We start from the raw sequence: 21,665 nt of genomic DNA, 5'->3' as shown, positions 1-21,665 counted from the left end.
AACTGAACAGTATAGTAGTAAAGCATCTCTGGTATTGAATCAAGGTATAACACATAACCCTTAGGTCATCACAAAATACATACAATAAGAGTATCAAGTATCTCTCGAATCAAAATAACAAGGTACATACTGCAAACATGAGAGGCACTACACGATTTACAATCAAGTTGCTATATTGGCCAAGTGGATTTAAGAGTTTGAATAAGTTGGTTGAAGTTGTAAAAAGTTGAATTGGTACATTTGGACTTGAGGATAATTGATTCACCCCCACTCTTAGTTATTCTAATCATTCTAACAAGCTCTAACATTACACATAGACAATTTTCTATGAAGAAAGTATTTGCAAGGTTACATTTTTTTGGTCATTTATAACACAAATGACATCTCATATGAACCAAGACAAATGAAATGCATAATGAATTCAATTCCAACATTAACTATAAAAATAATCCTATGCTTAAAATTCATTTTAAAAAGTTTATGTGCATATATATACATATACATATGTATATAATGTTTTTGAATAAAAAAGCAGCAAGAGGGTGCTGGCTCGTGGAATAATTAGAGAGCATACTAGATATAGTTAATCAACATATTAATAACACATTAATAACTCATTAACAACACATTAACATTGACTAGTGCCACGAGACTAGATGAAACAATACTTAGATCTACCTCTACCAAAAACAAATGTCTGGAAGCGACTAAGCCACCAAACATGGTCAACATTCTCAAAGACTGTCTTGGGACAAGCCCCCACAAAAGTTGCAAGCTTTAACCAAAAACCAAAATGAGGGACCAAAGTGAGCCCTTTAAGTCTTCTAGCAAGCACTTGCTCATAGAGAGGAAATAAACTAAAAGATACTATCATTATAGTCAAAAGAGAGGAAACCTACAACACAACAGCAACTGCCCACAAAATAAAGCTCAAAAAAACCTTTGGAGAGGGCAAACCTAACAAAGATCTCTTTGTACACAATAATAACTTGGTTGTCATTCGTAGCGCCAACTGCAGTCTCCCTTCTCACCTTACAAAAAAGGGGTCCCCCTTAATAGGAACATCGAGCCAAACAAACAACCCCATGAAGAACCACCAACCATCAACCTTCTTATAGTAGAGAGCCCAAAAAATCTCCAACAACTAAGGCCCAAGAGGGTCTACACCTAAAAACTCCACCCCATTAGGAGAGATTACTCCCTCTAGCTTTACAATAGTAGTCACCACCTCAATAGGGGACTCATCCACCTCCACTGGAATCATGAAAGAAGAAGTCATCCAAATGTACAAAACCCACTTGACCATTCCTTATTCTTCCCTATTTGGGTATGGAGGAACCAAACAGGGGAATCAAGAGGCAACAACCTTGATATCATTTGAAATGTCACCATGCTCTCCACGTGTGAGGAGTGAGAACAAACCAAGGAAGAGTCAACAAAACTAAACAACTGTAACCCACCTTTTCTCCAAGTTGGGCCAAGGCCAAACCAAGAAAAAAAAGCCAAGGTAATCTCCAAAAGCCTTTCCATGCCACTATAACAACAAAGAACAATCATGAGATACCAAGCTAAGACGGGGGAAAAAACTACCCATCTAGCCATTTGAGTTGGTTTCCTACCCCACACACCAGTCATGAACAAAAGAACTGTCAAGACCATAAAAGAGGCAAAAATCACCTCCAAGCATTTATGCACCATTACTTCTCTAGAAACCAACTAGAGAAAAGCAAACGAACAAGTTAGATCTAGAAAAGCCCCATAGTGAATATGACACATCAGAAACCTAGCAAGCCCAACTATAGGGTTGGAAAACACTAAGCAGAGAAAAGGACCCTTCTCTACCCAAACAAGAAGTGGGTAGTTGAAAAATTCCTCAAAATCTCCTTCTGATGGGGACACAACCCAAGAACAAAATGGACACAACAGAAAAGGGAAATTGTATTAATTGAGAAAATAAGCTAGTACAAACAGTACAGAGAAAATAAACTTCAAAACATGCCCTAAGGGCTTACAATAGCATAAATCTGGAGATAATTTCTCCTTTCAGTACCTCCTCTCAAACTCCACTCCGAATTGCCTTTTACAATGCCAGAAATCTCCTTAAATAGACCCCGGAGGGTTAAGGACTAGGAGTACATTCTAGAAAGTGCTAGTAGGCATCCACCGACCAAATAGAAGGTTCCAGAAGCTACATTAGAAGTCGGTGCAAATCTAGAAGAATCCAAAAATGATAACCGAACTTTCGGGAGGCATAACTTTTGAACCGTAGCTCCGATTGACGAACCGTTTACATTTTTGGAAAGCTCTCGAAGCGCTCTATAGCCCTATGAACAGCTTTGCTTGTCCCCCATTTTTTGGCCCTTTTTGAGGTCATTTAATGCCCCTAACCTGACTTTGAAGCATTCTTAGGAGGTCTCCAAAACCCAAAAAACTGCAATAACTTTCAAACCGTGGGGTCTATTGACCTGATTCTTTTTCTGGAATGCTCTAAATCACGATTACATTCATCTATCCAATTCACACCTTCTAGTTTACCAAAATGATGGCCCAATTACATGCTCCTATTTTTTCGAGATTTTCAAACACACTGATAGTGGAACTGTCAGAGTTGGAACCTTTATTTGACCCAAATGGGTATCCAAAAATGAAAACACATGAAATAGAAACTATTCTAAGTATATTTTTTTGGGTGACATAGGATTGCCCTTATACCTCTGGATGCTCCTACATCAGACACCCAGGGTAGATTGAAAAGTGACCTTGTCACTTTATGAATGGTAGAGGAAATCCCAAATGGGAAACCTCAGCTGCTGAAATCCAAGTTGAGTCCTCGATCGGCCATCCTTTCCACTTCACCAAATACTCTTCATACTGCCTATTTCTGGTACTCCTTCCCACACGATGATCTAGAATGTCTTCTATCTCCTCCTTCTTAGAAGCAGGAATTGGACATGGCTCTAACACCAGCTCCTCATCTGCACCATCATCATGATACTCTGTTAAATCTGCAATGTTGAAAATGGGAGAAATGTGAATACTGTCTAGCAGCTCCACTTCATATGCATTTCCTGAGTCATGTTTCTTCAAAATTTTGCAGGGGCCAAATTTCTTCATTTTCAGCTTGTTGTAAGTATCGGCTGGAAATCTTTCTTTTCGTAAGTGCACTATGACTAGATCCCCTACTTGGAATTCCTTATGTCTTCTCCTTTGATCAACCCTAGCTTTATACTCTTGATTCATCTTGGTAATGTGTGCTTGAACCTCCTCATGTAGACGCTTGATATGTTCAACAAATTCCTTAGCTTCAGCACTTGTCCTCTCCCCTTGTTCTATCTTCCTCAATTCTGGTGCAGTCCTTGGGCTATTCCCATATAGAATTTGGAATGGTGATTTTCTAGTACTCCTATTTATAGAGTTATTGTAAGCAAACTCTGCTTGTGGTAGAATCAAATCCCATCCCTTGGGCTTATCCCCAACTAAACATCTCAGCAAATTGCCCAGACTTCTGTTTACCACTTCTATTTGGCCGTCAGTTTGTGGGTGATGCGTGGAACTGAATTTCAAGTCTGTTCTCAACTTTTTCCACAATGTCCTCCAGAAATACCCCACAAATTTAGTATCTCTATCAGAAACTATACTCCTTGGAAGACCATGTAGTCTTACCACCTCTCTCAAGAACAAGTCTGCAATATGGACAACATCATGAGTTTTGTGGCATGGAATGAAATGTGCCATTTTGGAGAACCTATCAACCACCACGAATACTGAGTCATTACCCCTTTGTGTCCTTGGCAATCCAAGAACAAAATCCATACTTATTTCCTCCCATGGCCTTGATGGAACAGGCAATGGCTGATATAGGCCAGTATTGTGACTAAACCCCTTGGCAACTTGACAAACCTGAAAAATCTATACAAACTTCTTCACATCTTGTGAAATTTGAGGCCAAAAATAATGTTCTCTAAGAATGGCAATGGTCTTATCTCGACCAAAATGTCCTGCCATCCCTCCACTATGTTTCTCCTTAATTAGATTTTCCTTCATGGAACTCCTTGGAATGCACAATTGACTACCTTTGAACAACATGCCATCCTGAATCAAATAGTCTAACCACTTGGTTCTATCTACAGCAACAGGTTCTTTACAAGCTTTCCATGCTTTAGCAAAATCAGGATCCTCGGGGTACAAATTCTTGAGTTTATCAAACCCAACTACTTCAACCTGCATTACTGTAAGCAACAACTGTCTCCTACTTAGTGCATCTGCAACCTTGTTAGATTTTCCACTTCTATGCTTCAACACAAATGTATAGCTCTCCAAGAACTCTACCCACTTCATATGCCTCTGATTCAATTTACCTTGGCTATTTAGGTACTGTAATGCCTGATGATCAGTATACAAAACAAATTCCTTTGGCAATAAATAATGCCTCCATTTCTTTAAGGCCTAAACTATTGCATAGAACTCTTGATCATAAACAGAATACTTCTTCTTTGCATCATTTAATTTTTCACTAAAATATGCAATAGGCTTACCTTCTTGGCTTAATACAGCCCCAATAGCGCTACCACTAGCATCACAATCCACCTGGAACACTTTTCTAAAATCTGGAAGTGCCAACACAGGTTGTTCTGTTATCTTCTTCTTCAGCAATTCAAAACTTCTCGCAGCTGCTGCAGCCCATTTGAACTCTTTTCTATCCCCTCTTATTGTATCAGTTAGGGGTGCACATATGCCACTGAAATTCCTAATAAACTTCCTATAAAAACTAACCAGACCATGAAATGATCTTACCTCAGTAGTAGACCTTGGAGTAGGCCATTCCAAGATGGCTTTTACCTTCTCCGGATCCATTTTGAGACCTTCAGGTGATATAACAAACCCCAAATAGACTAACTCCCTTTTTGCAAAGTTACACTTCTTCAGATTAATTAACAGTTTCTCTTCCCTTAGCCTTTCAAGGACACTACGAATATGCAATAAATGTTCTTCTAAAGTCTTGCTGAAAATTAAAATATCATCCAAATAAAAAATAACAAATTTTCCCAAGAACTTCTTAAGTACCTCATTCATGAGCCGCATGAAGGTGCTTGAGGCGTTCGTCAATCCAAAGGGCATGACTAACCACTCATAAAGACCCTCCTTGGTCTTGAAGGCTGTTTTCCACTCATCTCCTTCTCGAATCCGTATCTGGTGATAACCACTCTTCAGATCTATCTTTGTGAAGTACTGAGCTCCACTCAAGCAGTCCATAAGATCATCCATCCTTGGCAAAGGAAACTGGTACTTGATGGTGATCCTATTTATAGCTCGAGAATCTATACACATCCTCCACTCTCCATCCTTCTTTGGTGCGAGTACTGCAGGTACTACACATGGACTCAGGCTTTCTCGAATCAAGCCCTTCCTCAATAATTCCTGAACCTGTCTATTTAGCTCCTCTGTTTCAGTAGGAGTCATCCTGTGAGTAGCCTTGTTAGGCAAACTAGCTCCTGGAATCATATCTATTTGATGACTGATTTTCCTTATTGGTGGCAATCCATCTGGAACATTATCAGAGATAATATCTCCAAACTCCCCTAGTAAATCTGAAACTTCAAGTGGTATTTCACTACTACCTTCTTTATCTTTCCTAGGAATCAAAGCATAGCACATATGCTGATGTTTCATGCCATCTAAAAACTTCCTTTCATCAACAAGACAAATCCTAACACTGCTACATACCTTTTCACCTTCCTTTTTCATGGGCTTCAATTTGTGGCGAACTCCATCCTTTGTCAGAGAGTATGTGTTTGCATGTCCATCATGCACTGCATGTCTATCAAACTACCATGGTCTACCCAACAATAGATGGCAAACATCCATCGAAATAACATCACAGAGAACTTCATCATGGTAACTCCCAATTTTGAATTTTACTAAACATTGTTCACTTACTAGGACCTTATGATCATCTTTTACCCAAGCAATCCGATAGGGCTGGGGATGTTTCTCCCTCTTGAGCTTCAGCTTAGAGACCATCTCTTCTGATACCAAGTTATCAGTGCTACCACCATCAATGATCACGTCACAACATTTATCCTCACACTTGCATCTGGTACGGAAAAAATTCCTCCGTTGTCCTAGTTCAATCTCACCACTTAGTAGGACTCTTTCATTTACCAAGGTCTCTCCTCTTTCTGCATCCTCTAAATGTGATGATTGTGCATCCTCATCCACATGAGCAACCCTAGCTTGGCCCTCAGCTCTCCTAGCTGTCCTTCCTTGTCGTTGAGGGCATTCAAAGGCACGATGACCTTCTTCATTGCAATGGAAACAGGTACCACAGAAGCCTCCTCTTCCTTGTCCACGTCCTCTACCTCTTCCTCTTTGATTTCCAAAGTCTTGATCATGGGAGCGGTTGAAACCCTCATTCCTCTGGTTCCTGCTAGTACCCACATCTTCATTTTTCTTTTGGGTTTCATTGCGGCCTCCAAATGATCTACCGCTTCCCCTTCCTCCTTGATCGCGCCCTCTTTGTCTTCCTTCAAACCTTTTATTCAGCTTCTCTTCAACTCGTAGGGCAAACTGGTATGCCTCTTCAACGCTGGTCATTCTTACTAGACTTAATTCCTCCTGGATGCTAGGTCGCAATCCACTGATATAATGAGCAACCTTCTCCTTATTTGCTTCTGCATGCCCTGCTCTAATCAAGAGTCGGTAAAATTCCTCTATATATTCTTGGACTGATCTTCCTGCTTGCTTTAACCCATGCATCTTCTTAAACAAATCAAGCTCGTAGTCCACAGGAATGAACTGCTTCTTCAATTTGTCCACCATGCGATCCCATCTTGTGATCTTCTCCTTTCCTCTTCTGTTTATTTCCAATTGAACCTCTTGCCACTAGATTTTGGCATGGCCTTTCAGTTTGGCCTTTGCAAACTTAACCCTATCTGGGTCCCTGATATCCTCATACTCAAAGTATTCTTCCAGTTCATTGATCCAATTGATCAACTCATCTGGTTTCAGATTTCCTGAAAATACACCCACTTCAATTGTGGGTCTTTTCCCAAACTTAGTAATGGCCCTAAAAAGCCTTTCCTCTACATGATTCAGAACTTCCCTCTCAAATTCCCCTTTTGGTCCCATTACTTCTTCTTCATTGTCATCCTCACTATCGTCACCTGCGGCAACATTTGCTCCTTTACGGAGCTCCTCTTGCAATTCCTGTACCTGCCTTTGGAGGGCTCTAACCTCTCCGCCATGCTATCTTCGTGGAGGCATCTTCTAACTCGAACCCACAACCACACAGTCCTGGTGCAAACTGCCTCACAGTCGGCGCTCTGTCTACACACTCAGGAAAAACTAGGCTCTGATACCACTTGATGGAGACACAACCCAAGAACAGAATGGACACAACAGAAAAGGGAAATTGTATTAACTGAGAAAATAAGCTAGTACAAACAGTATAGAGAAAATAAACTTCAAAACATGCCCTAAGGGCTTACAATAGCATAAATCTGGAGATAATTTCTCCTTTCAGTACCTCCTCTCAAACTCCACTCCGAACTGCCTTTTACAATGCCAGAAATCTCTTTAAACAGACCCCGGAGGGTTAAGGACTAGGAGTACATTCTAGAAAGTGCTAGTAGGCATCCACTGACCAAATAGAAGGTTCCAGAAGCTGCATTAGAAGTCGGTGCAAATCTAGAAGAATCCATAAACGGTAACCGAACTTCCGGGAGGCATAACTTTTGAATCGTAGCTCCGATTGAAGAATCATTTACATTTTCGAAAAGCTCTCGAAGCGCTCTATAGCCCTATGGACAGCTTCGCTCGTCCCCCATTTTTTTGGCCCTTTTCGAGGTCATTTAATGCCCCTAACCTGACTTTGAAGCATTCTTAGGAGGTCTCCAAAACCCAAAAAACTGCAATAACTTTCAAACCATGGGGTCTATTGACCTGATTCTTTTTCTGAAATGCTCTAAATCATGATTACATTCATCTGGCCAATTCACAACTTCTAGTTTACCAAAATGATGGCCCAATTACATGCTCCTATTTTTTCGAGATTTTCAAACACACTGATAGTGGAACTGTGAGAGTTGGAACCTTTATTTGACCCAAATGGGTATCCAAAAATGAAAACACATGAAACATAAACTAAGTCTAAGTATATTTTTTTGGGTGACATAGGATTGCCCTTATACCTTTGGATGCTCTGCATCACCTTCCTCCCTAGCGCTCATAAGAACCTTGGTTCGACTTCTTCTCTCATTCACTCTCTCCATGTAAGCAAAGAGGGAACCATGCCTCCAACCCATAACAATGTTGTTAGCAAACAAGACTATAGCCTAGTCCTCCAAAAACTGATCTAAGAGAAAGATCGGCTTAAGATTTGAAGGATTTGAGAGAAAACTCCCTCACTCGACACAACCTCCAAAGAAACCCTCTTCTAACCACAAAGTCCTATCGGGCCACCAAAAGCAAATTGAGAACCACCAATGCAACTCTCTTCACCATCAACATCATCCTTAGACTTGACATCCACATATTCTAGTGATAGAGGGCTATTGCTAGAACCCTTAGAATTTGAAATTCCTTTGCCTTTGCTCTTCCTACTCGTCATTTTCTATTCAGTTAGACATGAAATGTTAAGAATTATATTTATTTTTAGAATAAAATTTAAGAAATCATTATATGTATTATATTTTAAAATTTTCACTTTTATTGCAATACTCTAAAGACAAATACTCACCAACCCATACTTTATCCTAAAAAATCAAAACAAATACTAATCATTAAATGGCAGTCTCTAATTATATCATTTATTTAACAATGTACCTTAGATATTTAATATAAGTTATTTTTATATAATTATTATCTAGTTAAAATAGTTAAAATATGAATGGCTTATAAGGATACAATAAATATCCTAGTCTCTCGGTGGCACTCATCTATAAGTCCTAATAGATATTATAGATCTTGTTTGCCACTTATTTTGGTCCCTTGTACAATTCTTTATAGATATTTCATTTAACTTATTCTCTTACAAAAGTAAAATATGGACAAAAAAATTAAATTTAAATGCCTTATAGCTTGCAGTAAGCATAAAACTCCCGAATATTCTCCGATAGGTACTCAATACTTCGAGAGACTTTGGTTCCAATAATTTCCTAACACTTGTTTATTTGGAATGCGTACATGCACTGCAACCGTCTAATCTTAATCCTACACGTTTGGGAACTTCAGCCCCTTTTAAGCTTGTAGATGCACGGTGAAGGACCCGCATATAAAATTCCTCGTAATTATGAACGCCTGTAAGGAGTGGAAACAAAAAAATAACAGATCAGATTTCACGTCTGCATAAAAAAACCAAGAATAGCCTATATAAGAAGTCGAAGATAAGAGGGGATATGCGTCAGCCTTTGCTTGCATTTCGGCTTTTTATTTTGCCAGCATAGAAGAAACTCCTAGATCTGTTGCTATGCAGCAACAGTTTGTTCTTGTTAGTGGAGTGAGAGAGGAAACATATATTCAGAAAATTTGAATCAGAATTGTCTGTGTAGTTGTCGGAGATGGCGGTCAATGAATGGATTAATGGGTACTTGGAAGCCATTTTGGATGGACGCACAAACGCTACCAGTAATGAGGGCGGTCAGTTGGTTGAAGAAGAGCCCGACTCTGGTTCAGTCTCCCAAGGGTTAACTTTTAATCCCGCGAGATATTTTATCGATGAGGTTGTTAATGGTACTGATGAGGTCGATATTCATCACTTCTGGGTCAAGGTAATTGTTTTTAGAAAAAAGTTAAGATCTTTGTTTTTGTTGTTTCGTGGATTTGTTAATGTGGCGAGGTTTTTCAGGTTACAGCGACGAAAAACACAGAGGAGCGGAACAGGAGACTTGAGAATCTGTGTTGGAGAATATGGCATGTCAGCCGCACTGCCAAGAAGGTGAGTCGGATACCCATTTGGGGGATTGCGGGAATTCGGATGTGTTTGCTGGTTTATGAATTGAGATTGAGGTTTTTTTTTTTCTCTTTTTTGGGATAATTGCAGGCGGATTGGGAACAGAAGAAGAGGACGCAGAAGCGGCGGATGGAAAGAGAAAGGGGAAGGAGGGATGTGGTTGAGGATTTATCGGAGGATTTGTCCGAGGGAGAAAGGTTTGGGATGGATGGTAGCAGTCATGGCGGGACGGGGATGAAATTATCGGAAAGTCATTTTAATTTGGAGTTACTGGGGGATCAGCAACAGCAGCAGAAGGAGAAACGGCTGTACATTGTCATGATCAGGTAATTTTGTTATGTTTAAACGTAATAGAATTTCAATTAACGGTAGCTATACTTGCTTTTGGTACATTCGTGATTTCTGGTTTAATTGCTTTTGTAGTTTGCATGGGCTTGTGCGGGGTTGGAACATGGAACTTGGTCGCGATTCTGATACTGGTGGACAGGTATGATTACTGTAGGAATCTGTTTTTATGTTTTCTCAGAGTTTTGAATAATTATTATTTGTTTTGCTTGGTTAAATTTCCAATTGCCGTGCCGGCCACTAGGGTTTTAATCCATTTGAGGTTTGCCCTCATATGATAAGTCTTGCTATAAGACGCAGCAAGGGGCTTTGTGCAGAATGGATATTAGTGTTTTCAGTGAGTGGACGAACAATCTGACCTCAAAGCGCTAGGTGCTCTAGAGAAGCTTGAATAATATAGGGAACGTAAAAATTTGAAATTTAACAAATAGAGTGCTTAAGTTGAAAGGGGAGAATGTCATGCATGTAGACATGTCTCATTACCCTATTTAAAATAAAAGAAACTTTAAAATTGAGTGTGGCTTCCAGCCTTATCATATAAAATGTAGAAATTCTCATCCGACCAGGCATGTACGCATAAACAATGTTTACGCTTAAAGATGTTCTCCAAACATATATAAACAATTAGAAATATGGATGTTAATAAATTGGTTTGTAAAGTGGGATATGAAAGAGAAAATTGTCTTCCCATTTTGGTTTTAGGGTTATTTAGATGCAAAAGTTCTGTGTGTATGTGGTTTCAAGTTCTGATTGCCCTGTTCTATTCGTTGTCATGCAGGTGAAATATGCTGTAGAGTTTGCGAAGGCACTAGCACAAATGCCTGAGGTGTACAGAGTGGACCTGCTAACTCGTCAGATTTGCTGCCCTGAAGTTGATTCTAGTTATGGAGAGCCAACCGAAATGTTAACTTCAGAGGTTGATGAAGAAATTGGAGAGGCTGGAGGTGCATACATTATTAGAATTCCTTGTGGAGACAAGGAAAAATACTATGAGAAAGAAAATTTGTGGCCATATATTCCAGAGTTTGTTGATGGAGCATTAGGGCACATACTTAACATCTCTAAGGTGTTGGGGGACCTAATTGGAGGGGGCAGTGCTGTCTGGCCTCATGTTATTCATGGTCATTATGCAGATGCGGGTTATGCAGCCTGCCTTCTTTCCGGTGCTCTCAATGTTCCAATGGTTTTGACAGGTCATTCCTTGGGCCGGAATAAACTGGAACAAATACTGAAACAAGGAAAGCAATCCAAGGAAGAGATCAACAGGACATACAAGATCTATCGCAGGATTGATGCTGAAGAAATGTGTCTTGACTCTGCTGAGCTTGTGGTTACCAGTACAAGGCAAGAAATTGAAGAACAGTGGGGTCTTTATGATGGCTTTGATTTAGAACTGGACAGAAAGCTTAGAGCTCGTGCCAAGCGCGGTCAAAGCTGCTATGGTCTTTATATGCCTCGTATGGCGGTAAATGCATATAACAAATTTACATTTCTGGAAGTTGCAGTTTTGTTTATGTGTACTTGTATGAGAAATAGTCAACGGCTTCTTAGGTATGGATGCTTGTTACAATGTGAAGTCATAATTTTCCAATAATGGTTATACTTTTTGCAGGTCATACCTCCTGGAATGGACTTCAGCAATGTTGTTGTACAAGGTGATAGCGCAGAGGAAGATTTGGAGAATGATCCTGCTCCATTATCTGAGTCCCCTTTGTGGGCTGAGGTAAGAGAGGGACAAACTTTGTTCCTTACATCTATATAGGGTTTGGTATACTTAACAAATTGGTTGCATAAACATGTGCACTCTAATTGGAAACACAAGCATTTTTAGGTCTAATGCATTGTCATGAACTTACCATAAATGATATGGACCTGACACCCATCTTTTAATTTTTAGACCCTGCGATTCTTGAACAATACTTCAAAGCCAATAATATTGGCTCTTGCTCGACCTGATCCTAAAAAAAATATCACAACTTTAGTGAAGGCTTTTGGGGAGTGCAACAAACTGAGGAAATTAGCAAATTTGGTATGCCTTTTTTCTGAAATTTTGTCTCCTTTCTGTGACATGCTGCACTGCTTCTGTAGCTAATGATTTTTATTTTCTGTTTATGAACTGACAGATGTTGATCATGGGTAATCGAGATGATATTGATCTAATGCCTGCAGCAAGTGCAAATTTGCTTACTACTGTTCTAAAGCTAATTGACAAGTATGATCTGTATGGAGAAGTGGCATATCCAAAGCATCACAAACAATCAGATGTCGGTGACATCTACAGAATTGCTGCAAAAACAAAGGTCGGTGAAGCCTTTTGTCTATATATTGGATAAAAACTCTAAACTGCACTGCATTCTCCATGATAAATGCAATGCATGTGCCTTCAGAATTATTGTGTTACAATGTGCAGGGTGTTTTCATTAACCCAGCTTTAGTGGAACCCTTTGGCTTGACTCTCATTGAGGTAGGTTAACAAACTTTTTATTGTCAACAGTGTTTTACCTCATAATAAAAATAATAGGTTTTACTGATGTTTAAGAAGAAAATGTACAATTCATGTGAGGAATTCTGAGAGAGAGTGTATGTGTATTATTGCAAATCATAAGGAATGATGAAACAAGTTTCAGCACACAACCATTGCCATCTAAATCATTAAAAAGAAGTTCACTTAGTAAAGAACTAATTTTGTGCAGGCAGCTGCACATGGATTGCCCATGGTAGCCACAAAGAATGGAGGACCGGTTGATATTCATCGGGTATAGTCTATATCTAAGAGTTTTAGCTCAAGATTTTTTAGTAGAGTTTTCATTTAATATATTAGTGTTTGATGAATTTCAATCACTTCATGTGCAGACATTACAAAATGGGTTATTGATAGATCCCCATGATGACAAGTCTATTGCATCTGCTCTCTACAGACTTGTAGCCGATAAGAATCTCTGGTCTGAGTGCAGACAAAATGGCTTGAGGAACATTCACCTCTATTCCTGGCCTCAACATTGCAAAGTATATTTGTTAAGAATTTCACAATGTAGGATGAGACACCCACAGTGGCAGAGTGATCCTGTTGAAAATGCAGAATCAGAATCGGAGACTGATTCATTTAAGGATGTACAAGATACATCTCTCAGACTTTCTCTGGACCTAGATTATCGTTCTAGTTCATTCAATAGTTCAGATAGACTTGTGCAAGATGACAGTTCTCGTAATGAAGGCATTCCTGAGCATATTAGAAAAGCTATAGAGAGATCTAAGGGAAGATCATCCAACGCACAAGAAAGGCATGATGAGAATGGACGGGAAAAACAAAATCTTGAACATGGTAATAGCTTAAACACACCAGCAAAATTGCTTCTAAGGAGAAGAAAGCATCTATATGTGATTGCAGTGGATTGCTATGATTCCAATGGAGAACCTTGTGCTCAGAAACTAGTGAATATGATGCAGGAGATTATCAATGCAATTCGCTCTGTACACACCTCTGCATCCTTTGGATTTGTTTTGTCGACTTCATTGACAGTTACAGAAACACTTTCTTTGCTCCAGTATGGTTCAATCAACCTGTCTTCTTTTGATGCCCTAATTTGTAGCAGTGGAAGTGAGCTCTTCTATGTCTCTGGTGATAATGTAGATTCACCCATATTCCCAGATCCAGACTATGATTCTCATATAGATTACCGCTGGGAGAATGCAGTAGCACTGAGAAAACATATGTTAAAATTGAGTGGACCAAAGGATTCTCCATTCTTTGAACAAGATGTGTCAGCATCTAATTCTCATTGTTTGGCCTATAAAGTGAAGAACATATCCACTGTGAGTTCCAAATCTATGGTTACCATGACTAAGTTTTTGCAAGGTTATGCTATTTATAGTTTTCAGTGTATTCGTGCTTTTCAGAATAATTTCCTAGTACACTTCCAACTAAAACATTTTTCATGTTGATTACATAACATAAAAATTGAATCCGTCTGAAACAGTAGGCACAACTTGTTTTGTTAGAAAGTACTCCAGATTCCCAAGGAAAAACTTGACTATTAAGAGAGTATCTTAGCCTTTGACTGACATTAGCTGGTATTCTAAGCTTTATATTCCTCCGGATTTTTGTAGGCTCCCAGAGCAGATGATTTGTTGAAGCAACTGAGAATAAGAGGTGCACGGTGCCGTGTCATTTACTGTCAAAATTGTTCTCGATTGCAGATATTGCCTTTGCATGCTTCCAGGTCTCAAGCTTTGAGGTAATCAGGATCAAAAGATTTGCATGCATTCCCTGTCCAATTCAAACAGATTTATTATTCTCAGCAAGTATTGATGATATATAAACCTATTATGAATATCACTTAACATTTCTAGATCTGGTGATGGCAGGTACTTATATGTCAGATGGGGTCTGGATATAGCTAACATGTGTGTGTTAATGGGAGAAAGAGGTGACACAGACTATGAAGAGCTGATTCCAGGTATGCACAAGACGATAATACTAATAAATGTTGTTAAGAGTGGAAGTGAAAAGATGGGGAGGAGTCCCAGCAGTTATGGAAGAGAGGATGTTGTTCCTCCAGAAAGCCCAAATATAATGACAGTTACTGTAAGTGAAGACTATGAAGGCTTTAAGAGTGAAGAGTTGATAGCTTCTATAAAAAGATTTGTTTGACACAGGAAAGAAGAAACTGATGGAAAATGTTTGTAATGCCTCGGTAACTTAGAAGGAAAAATCTGCTACTTTATATCAGTCAAAGTAGCACAATAAAGTCACTAAATTTGTAACAGCAGAAGATAAACAGATTGGTGCAAAAATTAGGGGAATGAGTCCATGCATGGCATGGGTGAAGTTTGATGAAGTAGCTGGATCGAGGGGCGGGGGACTTTTGCCAGCTGATTGTAACACCCCTGTTTTAGGGTTACTTCATTGTGAAACCATAAAGTTGCGTATGAACCCTTAGGAGTGGTTTTTACTTTGAAAATAAGTCATTTTTTCTTTTTGAGAAATGGTAATACTAGGAATTCCTCTCTTCCGGGCAAACATGTCATCTTGGTCTATTGTTTAGTGAAGATCTCTGAGGCAAGGTTAAGTCTGAACACTTTTTTTGAGCTTAAAACGCATACACAGTATAAATCAAAAAGAGTGATCTAGTTCTATGGGCTGTGGAAAATTAATTCATTCTAAGGTCAGTCTTATTTAATTTTCATGTCACCTTGTTACCCATTCAATTTGTATTTGATTTGTAGTGTAGCATGGTTCAATTATATCAGTTGCTTTAGCATAACTTTTATTTGTTTTGAGGGTTCAATTATATTGGGTTCATTTGCATAATGCTGTATTTTTAGTTGGAAGTGTGTAGTCCATGCTTGGGTATATTCGACTATGCAATAGCTTTTGATCAGAAGACAATTTCATTGGTTGGGCAAATGTGGGTTGATCTGGACCCCTTCTAAACAAAAGATAATGGTGCAGCGATAAAGAAACAAGTTCCAATGTCTGATGATAAGGTATGCTGTATCTCCGTTTGTGAAATAATTCTTCACACATCAGAGCCAATTACGAAACTATAATCTAATAGCATGCTAGCTTTGTTCTAATTTTCTAGCATCTATTTGTCTCTAAGAGCAGACTAAAGCAACTGGATGAATATGAGAAGTGGAAACAGAACTTCGCAGAGATTTTGGGTGTCATGTATGAGAGAGTTGCTGCCGTCTTAATTTCTCTTGATACATCACCTATTTTCATGAAGAGGAACATTGGAATTTATTCAACCATCAGAGCAGGGTGGAGAAAGGATGAAATGTAAATGTAAGGATGGTTATGGTAATGCTGGGACGAAATCAAACGTGAGTTTACTTCTTGCCCAGGAGTGATCCCCTTATTATTTTTTACATATTTCTACATTCTTTACAGATCTCTCACTGTATGTGCCAATTGCATGATAAAATATCGATGTTTGATGCTTCCATATTCTGAATGCTTATATCAGGTCAGTTACAACTATTAAACTTTTACAATGCATTATTTCTAAGTAGACCTCCATAAGCTTCCGAGGTGCCATTTCTGGCACATCTTACTAGGTTTTTTTTTTTTTTTTTTCCTTTTTTTCCTTTTTTGGGAGGCAGTTGAGTTTGGTTTTCAATTGCCAATTTCATGTGTTTAGAAATCTACTAGGCCTAATATTTTGGCATACTCTGCCAAGATTTGCTAACCATGATACTAAATAGGCACACGTGTGCACTATCTGCAAAGACTATAGACCATGAGATCAAATTATTTTGAGGTAGTCTTCTTTTGCAGTGTGGACCTGCTTTCTAAATATACCTTTGCCTTATTCTATATGCATAACAAGTTCTCTTCTCATATCGTATTTCAATTTATCTCTGCCATGTTCTGCATGCACAGAAAGTTCTCTTCTGTTCTAGACTGAAAGCATATTCACCTTAAATTGACCAGTTGCTTTTCCAATTCAAAAAAATATTTTGGAGTTCCATCTGGAATTGCCATGATGTCAACCGAACATCTACTTAGAGAACCCTAACTTCTGCCCCTTCTTTTTGCAGAGTAGTTAAAAAGACTCAACCTCTGAGTCGCATAGGAGGGTATATACTATACATTTGGTATTTAAAATGCTATATGTAATATACTATTCATTTGGTACATCATGATTTGTGATCGATTGGAACATCATGATTCATGATCGAATGACAAACAAACAATGAACATTAAACATTAAACATTAACAAATAATAAATATTAGTCTATATATCAGTCTTCAGATCAATAATATGAGTATCTAGATTCTACTATCTAATAGTAATCAATGATCATATGTGTCATGACATAAAGATGATTACAATAAGTATCATGTGCTATGAATCATGATATCAAAATAAGTGTATAATAGAAACAAAAACTACAAGTCTCCAAGAGTACAAATCAAAATGCCAAATCAATGATCAATGATCATCCCTTGGAGGTTGGGAGTTGAAACTCATTGCCATTGGAATTATCAGCCTCTCCAAGATCAAGAGCCAAAAAGGGAACACCAACTAGCCTTGTGGTTGGATCTAAAGCATCCTCCTCATCAATTTGTATTGGCTCCTCAGGCTCTACTTCCCATCATGATGCTGGGCTCTCCTTGTACACACTTGTTTTGCAGTCATCAATACGCAACACATTATGTTCAACCACTAGCTTCTTTGCTCTCTGAGAGGTAAGTCTATTCCTCTTAAGAGAGTGGATGAAGTTATATGTAGACCAATTCCTCTTAGAAGTTGAGGAACTAAGGAACTAGAAACTTGAGATGAAAAATAATTGGTCAATTTGAGACTCGTGAATTAGAAGTTGAACAATGATCATTGAACAATGAAAAGTTAAAAGTTGAGGAACTAAGTACTTGGGATAGAAAATGAATAGCTAGTGTGGTGGTTGTAGATTTCACTCCATTAGCTGACCACCACAAAATGAGATCCTCTTGTGTCGTAGTCTTAATATCTGCCTTTGCCGTTTTATTGTAACCCCCAAGGGTAGCAAATTTGGTCCACCAGTGCGAACCTTAGCTATTGTCTCAAGGTCATACATCCTATCTATGCACTTGAAGAACCCTTCCTTCACCTGAAATTTTAAAAAGGTATAAATTATTAGCAAATAGAAGAATCAAGACGCTAGTAATGTAAATGATTTTAATTTATAAAATGATAAGAATCTAAGTCTTAAGATAGTTTTAAAGTGTTATATAATATAAATCATCTTATCATCGTGAAGTGGTGCAACTCTACCAGACTTAGTCATGTGCCACCTCAGATTCAATGCATATGTAGCCATGTGTAAGGGTGTGTTAAATTTGTCTCATCTATGCTAAATAATAGGCTTTAGGCACTCCAGAACACAATATAGAGCTTTGTCTACTACTAGTAGGCACTGGAAGGCTTGAGTCCTCTGGAACTCCCCAAAGCTTGTTGAATTCAAGTTTTTGGATTTAGTGAAAAACTTACATGGTAAGACACCTTTACCTATCCAAAAGAGGAAGTGTACATTCACTCGAGTGATGCTACCATACCATACATCACCACAAATATTGCATCTCCACTTTCTTGTGCCACCTGTTCCTGATCTGCTTGTTATTCTAGTGGCAAATTGTTTTAAAGGAGATTTTGAATCAAACTTACCCCTAGCCCACTCTACCAAAGATGGGGAGGGGCAATCAATGGATGGAGTACCAGATAGTACAAAATCAATACTCATGGAAGTAGAATTAGTTTGGGCCCCTTGTTGATTTGGCGCAGCTCTAATGTCACTCTCATGCTCATCCCTCTCAACGGTGTCATCATCATCCTCAACCCAACCTTAGGCTCAGGTTCATATTTTGATTCACTACCACTATCTGAATGAAATTCCATCTCATCATCACTATGAGTATCAATGTGGGAGCTCATCTTGACACCTCATTTCACAAAATGAATTTTTTTTTATAAAGTTAACAATTTGAAGTTACAAACTTTCAACCTATGCTCTTCTTTAAATATTCTAAAATTTAAAACTAAATAGTAAATAAAAAGAATTTGCAAAATGAAACATTAAGAATCTTAATTTATTATTTGATATTTATAAATGATTCAATGAGTGAATGATAATCATAGCTATAACAAAATAAAACAACACACATTTAGAATTAAAAACATTGAGCAATATTTTATAAACATGCATTTGAAAATAAAAAAAACAAGTTAAAAACCCTACCATTTGCTTGAAAAATTCTTTCAACAAGATGGTAAACCCTCCTCCTCCACTTCTTGCTCTTAGGCTTTCTTTTTTCATTTGCAAACACTTTCTTCACTCTTCCACAAACCCTTATTTCAGCTCTTCACTCTTCTTCTTCTTCTTGTTGCAAACAATGAGAAATGCAAATGAAGAATATAAGGCTTTTGAATAAAGGAGGAGGAAGGAATGGGCCCCACAATCTAATAACATAAAAATAGAAACATTAAAACATTATAAAAATGCCTTAAATTTTCTAAAATTTAAAGTGCTTCTTGTGCTTGTCGGGGGAGATGTTCTGGCATCCCCCTGCAATGGAGGAGACTCTTCTGCGTCCCCTCGCACCACCACAATTGGAGACGTTTCACCGTCTTAGAGACGACTCACTGTCTTCGGCGGCAGTGGCGCTCTAAGTGGTGCTGCCCAAAACGCTGAGATGTCGTCCCCCCATCTCGAGGACATCCTTGTCTTCGAGACAACCCAAATTTCTTTTTTTTGGGGGATGTATCCTTGTGTTACACTGCAAATAAACTTATAATTGTAGGCCTTGACGCTTTAAGTTTTTGAGGTGTGATGAGAATCACTTGGGGTAAAATTTGGCCGATCTCAACACTCAGCATAAGTCTTGCATCACAAAAAATAATTTCAAAATCAACCTTTTGGTTTTAGATTAGCATATTGATATGCAATTTAAATTAATCTTAATGTTGATTCATATTGTATAAATTTCATAGTTGGAGTGGCCCATCTTTCTTTGAGATAGCAAGGTTGGAGTTGTCTTGTAGAACATGGCCTTTATGAATTCTACTATTAGAATAATGGTTGTAAATTTTAGATGATGTAGAAAAATATAAATTGAAGAAATTGTAATTGTATTTTATTTATACTTTGTCAGTGCATTGAGATTGAAAGATTTTGCTACTAAACAAAAGAAATTATGATATACCAAATAACTTATTGTACATGAAATTTAATATAAATTTGTATTAATCAACCTTATAATTGTAATTGTATTCTATGTACAAAAAATAGAAATATATTGCACAAATGAAAAAATAAATATTACAAATAAAAATTTACTTGAAATGAAATAATAACTGATGTTTAATTTTTTATTTTTTTATTTTTTATGATTGTTAAAGTTAACTTTTTAAGATAATAGTTATAAAATCTTATTAATTATAAATATAAAAGTATTATATTAATATGTAGAATTTGATAACGTATTTTAAAAAATAATTTAAAATGAAAATAAAAGATAAAGTAATATTTTGAAATGAACTTAAAGACTCTTGTTCTTTAAAATAATAATATAAATTGAATGATAAGATTTTATTAATTTATTTCTATATTATTTTAAATAAATTTTGGATTTAAAATAATTATGAAAGTAAAATAAATTTAAATAAATTAAATGAAAAATGTATTAACAAATGTCAAATAATTGAAGCTTTTAAAAATCTTATAAATTTGTTTAAACTTTGTCAATGTTATAGTGTTATTTTTTATACTTGTGTTCCATTCTAGTACAAGTGTTTGGCATTTGGTTTTACACTTGTCAATTGTATTTCAAAAAGGGCATCAAATTTTCAGCTTGAATTTTAATAGATACCTTTCTCCCAAATCTTGTCTTAGAGCCAAAATTTCAAAGTGTTTGGCCAAGGCATGAACTAATTTTAAAGTATTTGGGCAAGATTTGAAGAGATTCTTTTCCTGGAAAGTTTGTTTTAGAGCCAAATTACTCCTTTGCCTACATTATTTGTTCTTTAACGTACAAATGAGATTATCAAATGCTTATGAAATGTTGTTTTCTATATTGATGTGTATGGCTTATTGAAATTATGGGATTACTTCTTTTAGCTGACTTTATGCAATGCTATTGGTAAATATTGCACTTCCATTGCGTTGCTTCAGAAAATTTGCAATCCAGAGTGATTAAAAGAACAAATAACATTGTTAACAAATAAGCATAGCATTCACATAGTGTTTAAGAAAAGGAGTGGAAATTTGGAAAGCTAGACTGATTATTTGAGCTAATAAAGACTTCATTTTTAAAGCCAGATTGCTATATAGTGCTGAGCATATAGAATCTCTATAGATTCCAACAAGAATGACTAGGTACATATTTAATTCAATATAGTTACATTACAAGAAAATATTTGGTTTTCTAAATCTAGAAACAATTTTAGATATGTAAGTTACTAGCACTTTCATGCAGAGTAAGTATGATATGTGAAAATTTCTTCTTGGGAAGAAAGATTTATTGAATGAGCAAATAATCACTCCAAGTTCTTAAATTTATGCACAATGCAAGTAGATTTTTTTACTTTTGGAGATTAATTGAGACCACGTTTTGCCCCTTGGTTTTGTTTTGTAACTTGAATTTATATATTTGGCTTTATCTATCTCTAATATTTTCTAAAGCTCAGCTTTATTTTGAAAATTTCAAAACAAACTATTGAACATTGAGTTTGTTAAAAGTATCAATATAAATTCATTGCAAACCTCAAAGATATTTTACTTGTATGATGGAGACCATCCCAAAGCATGGATTAAATGAGTATTAGTTATAGTTGTTGCCGTGTATCTTGTAGGCTAATACATGTTGAATGGATGCATAAGGTTTTGGAG

The 21,665-nt window shown here is 37.3% G+C and overlaps 1 protein-coding gene across 1 annotated transcript; it reads left to right on the top strand.

The window, feature by feature from the left end:
- The first annotated feature begins 9,301 nt into the window (after window positions 1-9,301).
- LOC149531816 (putative sucrose-phosphate synthase 3) lies at window positions 9,302-15,480 on the top strand. The gene is made up of 13 exons (XM_089808934.1): window positions 9,302-9,767; window positions 9,845-9,934; window positions 10,040-10,275; window positions 10,373-10,436; window positions 11,073-11,759; window positions 11,907-12,017; window positions 12,192-12,323; window positions 12,418-12,594; window positions 12,705-12,758; window positions 12,988-13,050; window positions 13,148-14,107; window positions 14,402-14,529; window positions 14,660-15,480. Exons 1-13 carry the CDS (start codon window positions 9,558-9,560, stop codon window positions 14,943-14,945), a joined length of 3,198 nt encoding a protein of 1,065 aa, XP_089665060.1. The 5' UTR covers window positions 9,302-9,557; the 3' UTR covers window positions 14,946-15,480.
- Window positions 15,481-21,665: the final 6,185 nt, after the last annotated feature.

Source organism: Cupressus sempervirens, chromosome 11 (assembly GCF_028749045.1).
Source record: "Cupressus sempervirens isolate cs-2001-9-10 chromosome 11, ASM2874904v1, whole genome shotgun sequence".
Classification (NCBI taxonomy): domain Eukaryota; kingdom Viridiplantae; phylum Streptophyta; class Pinopsida; order Cupressales; family Cupressaceae; genus Cupressus; species Cupressus sempervirens.
This window is presented reverse-complemented; position numbering and strand designations above follow the sequence as displayed.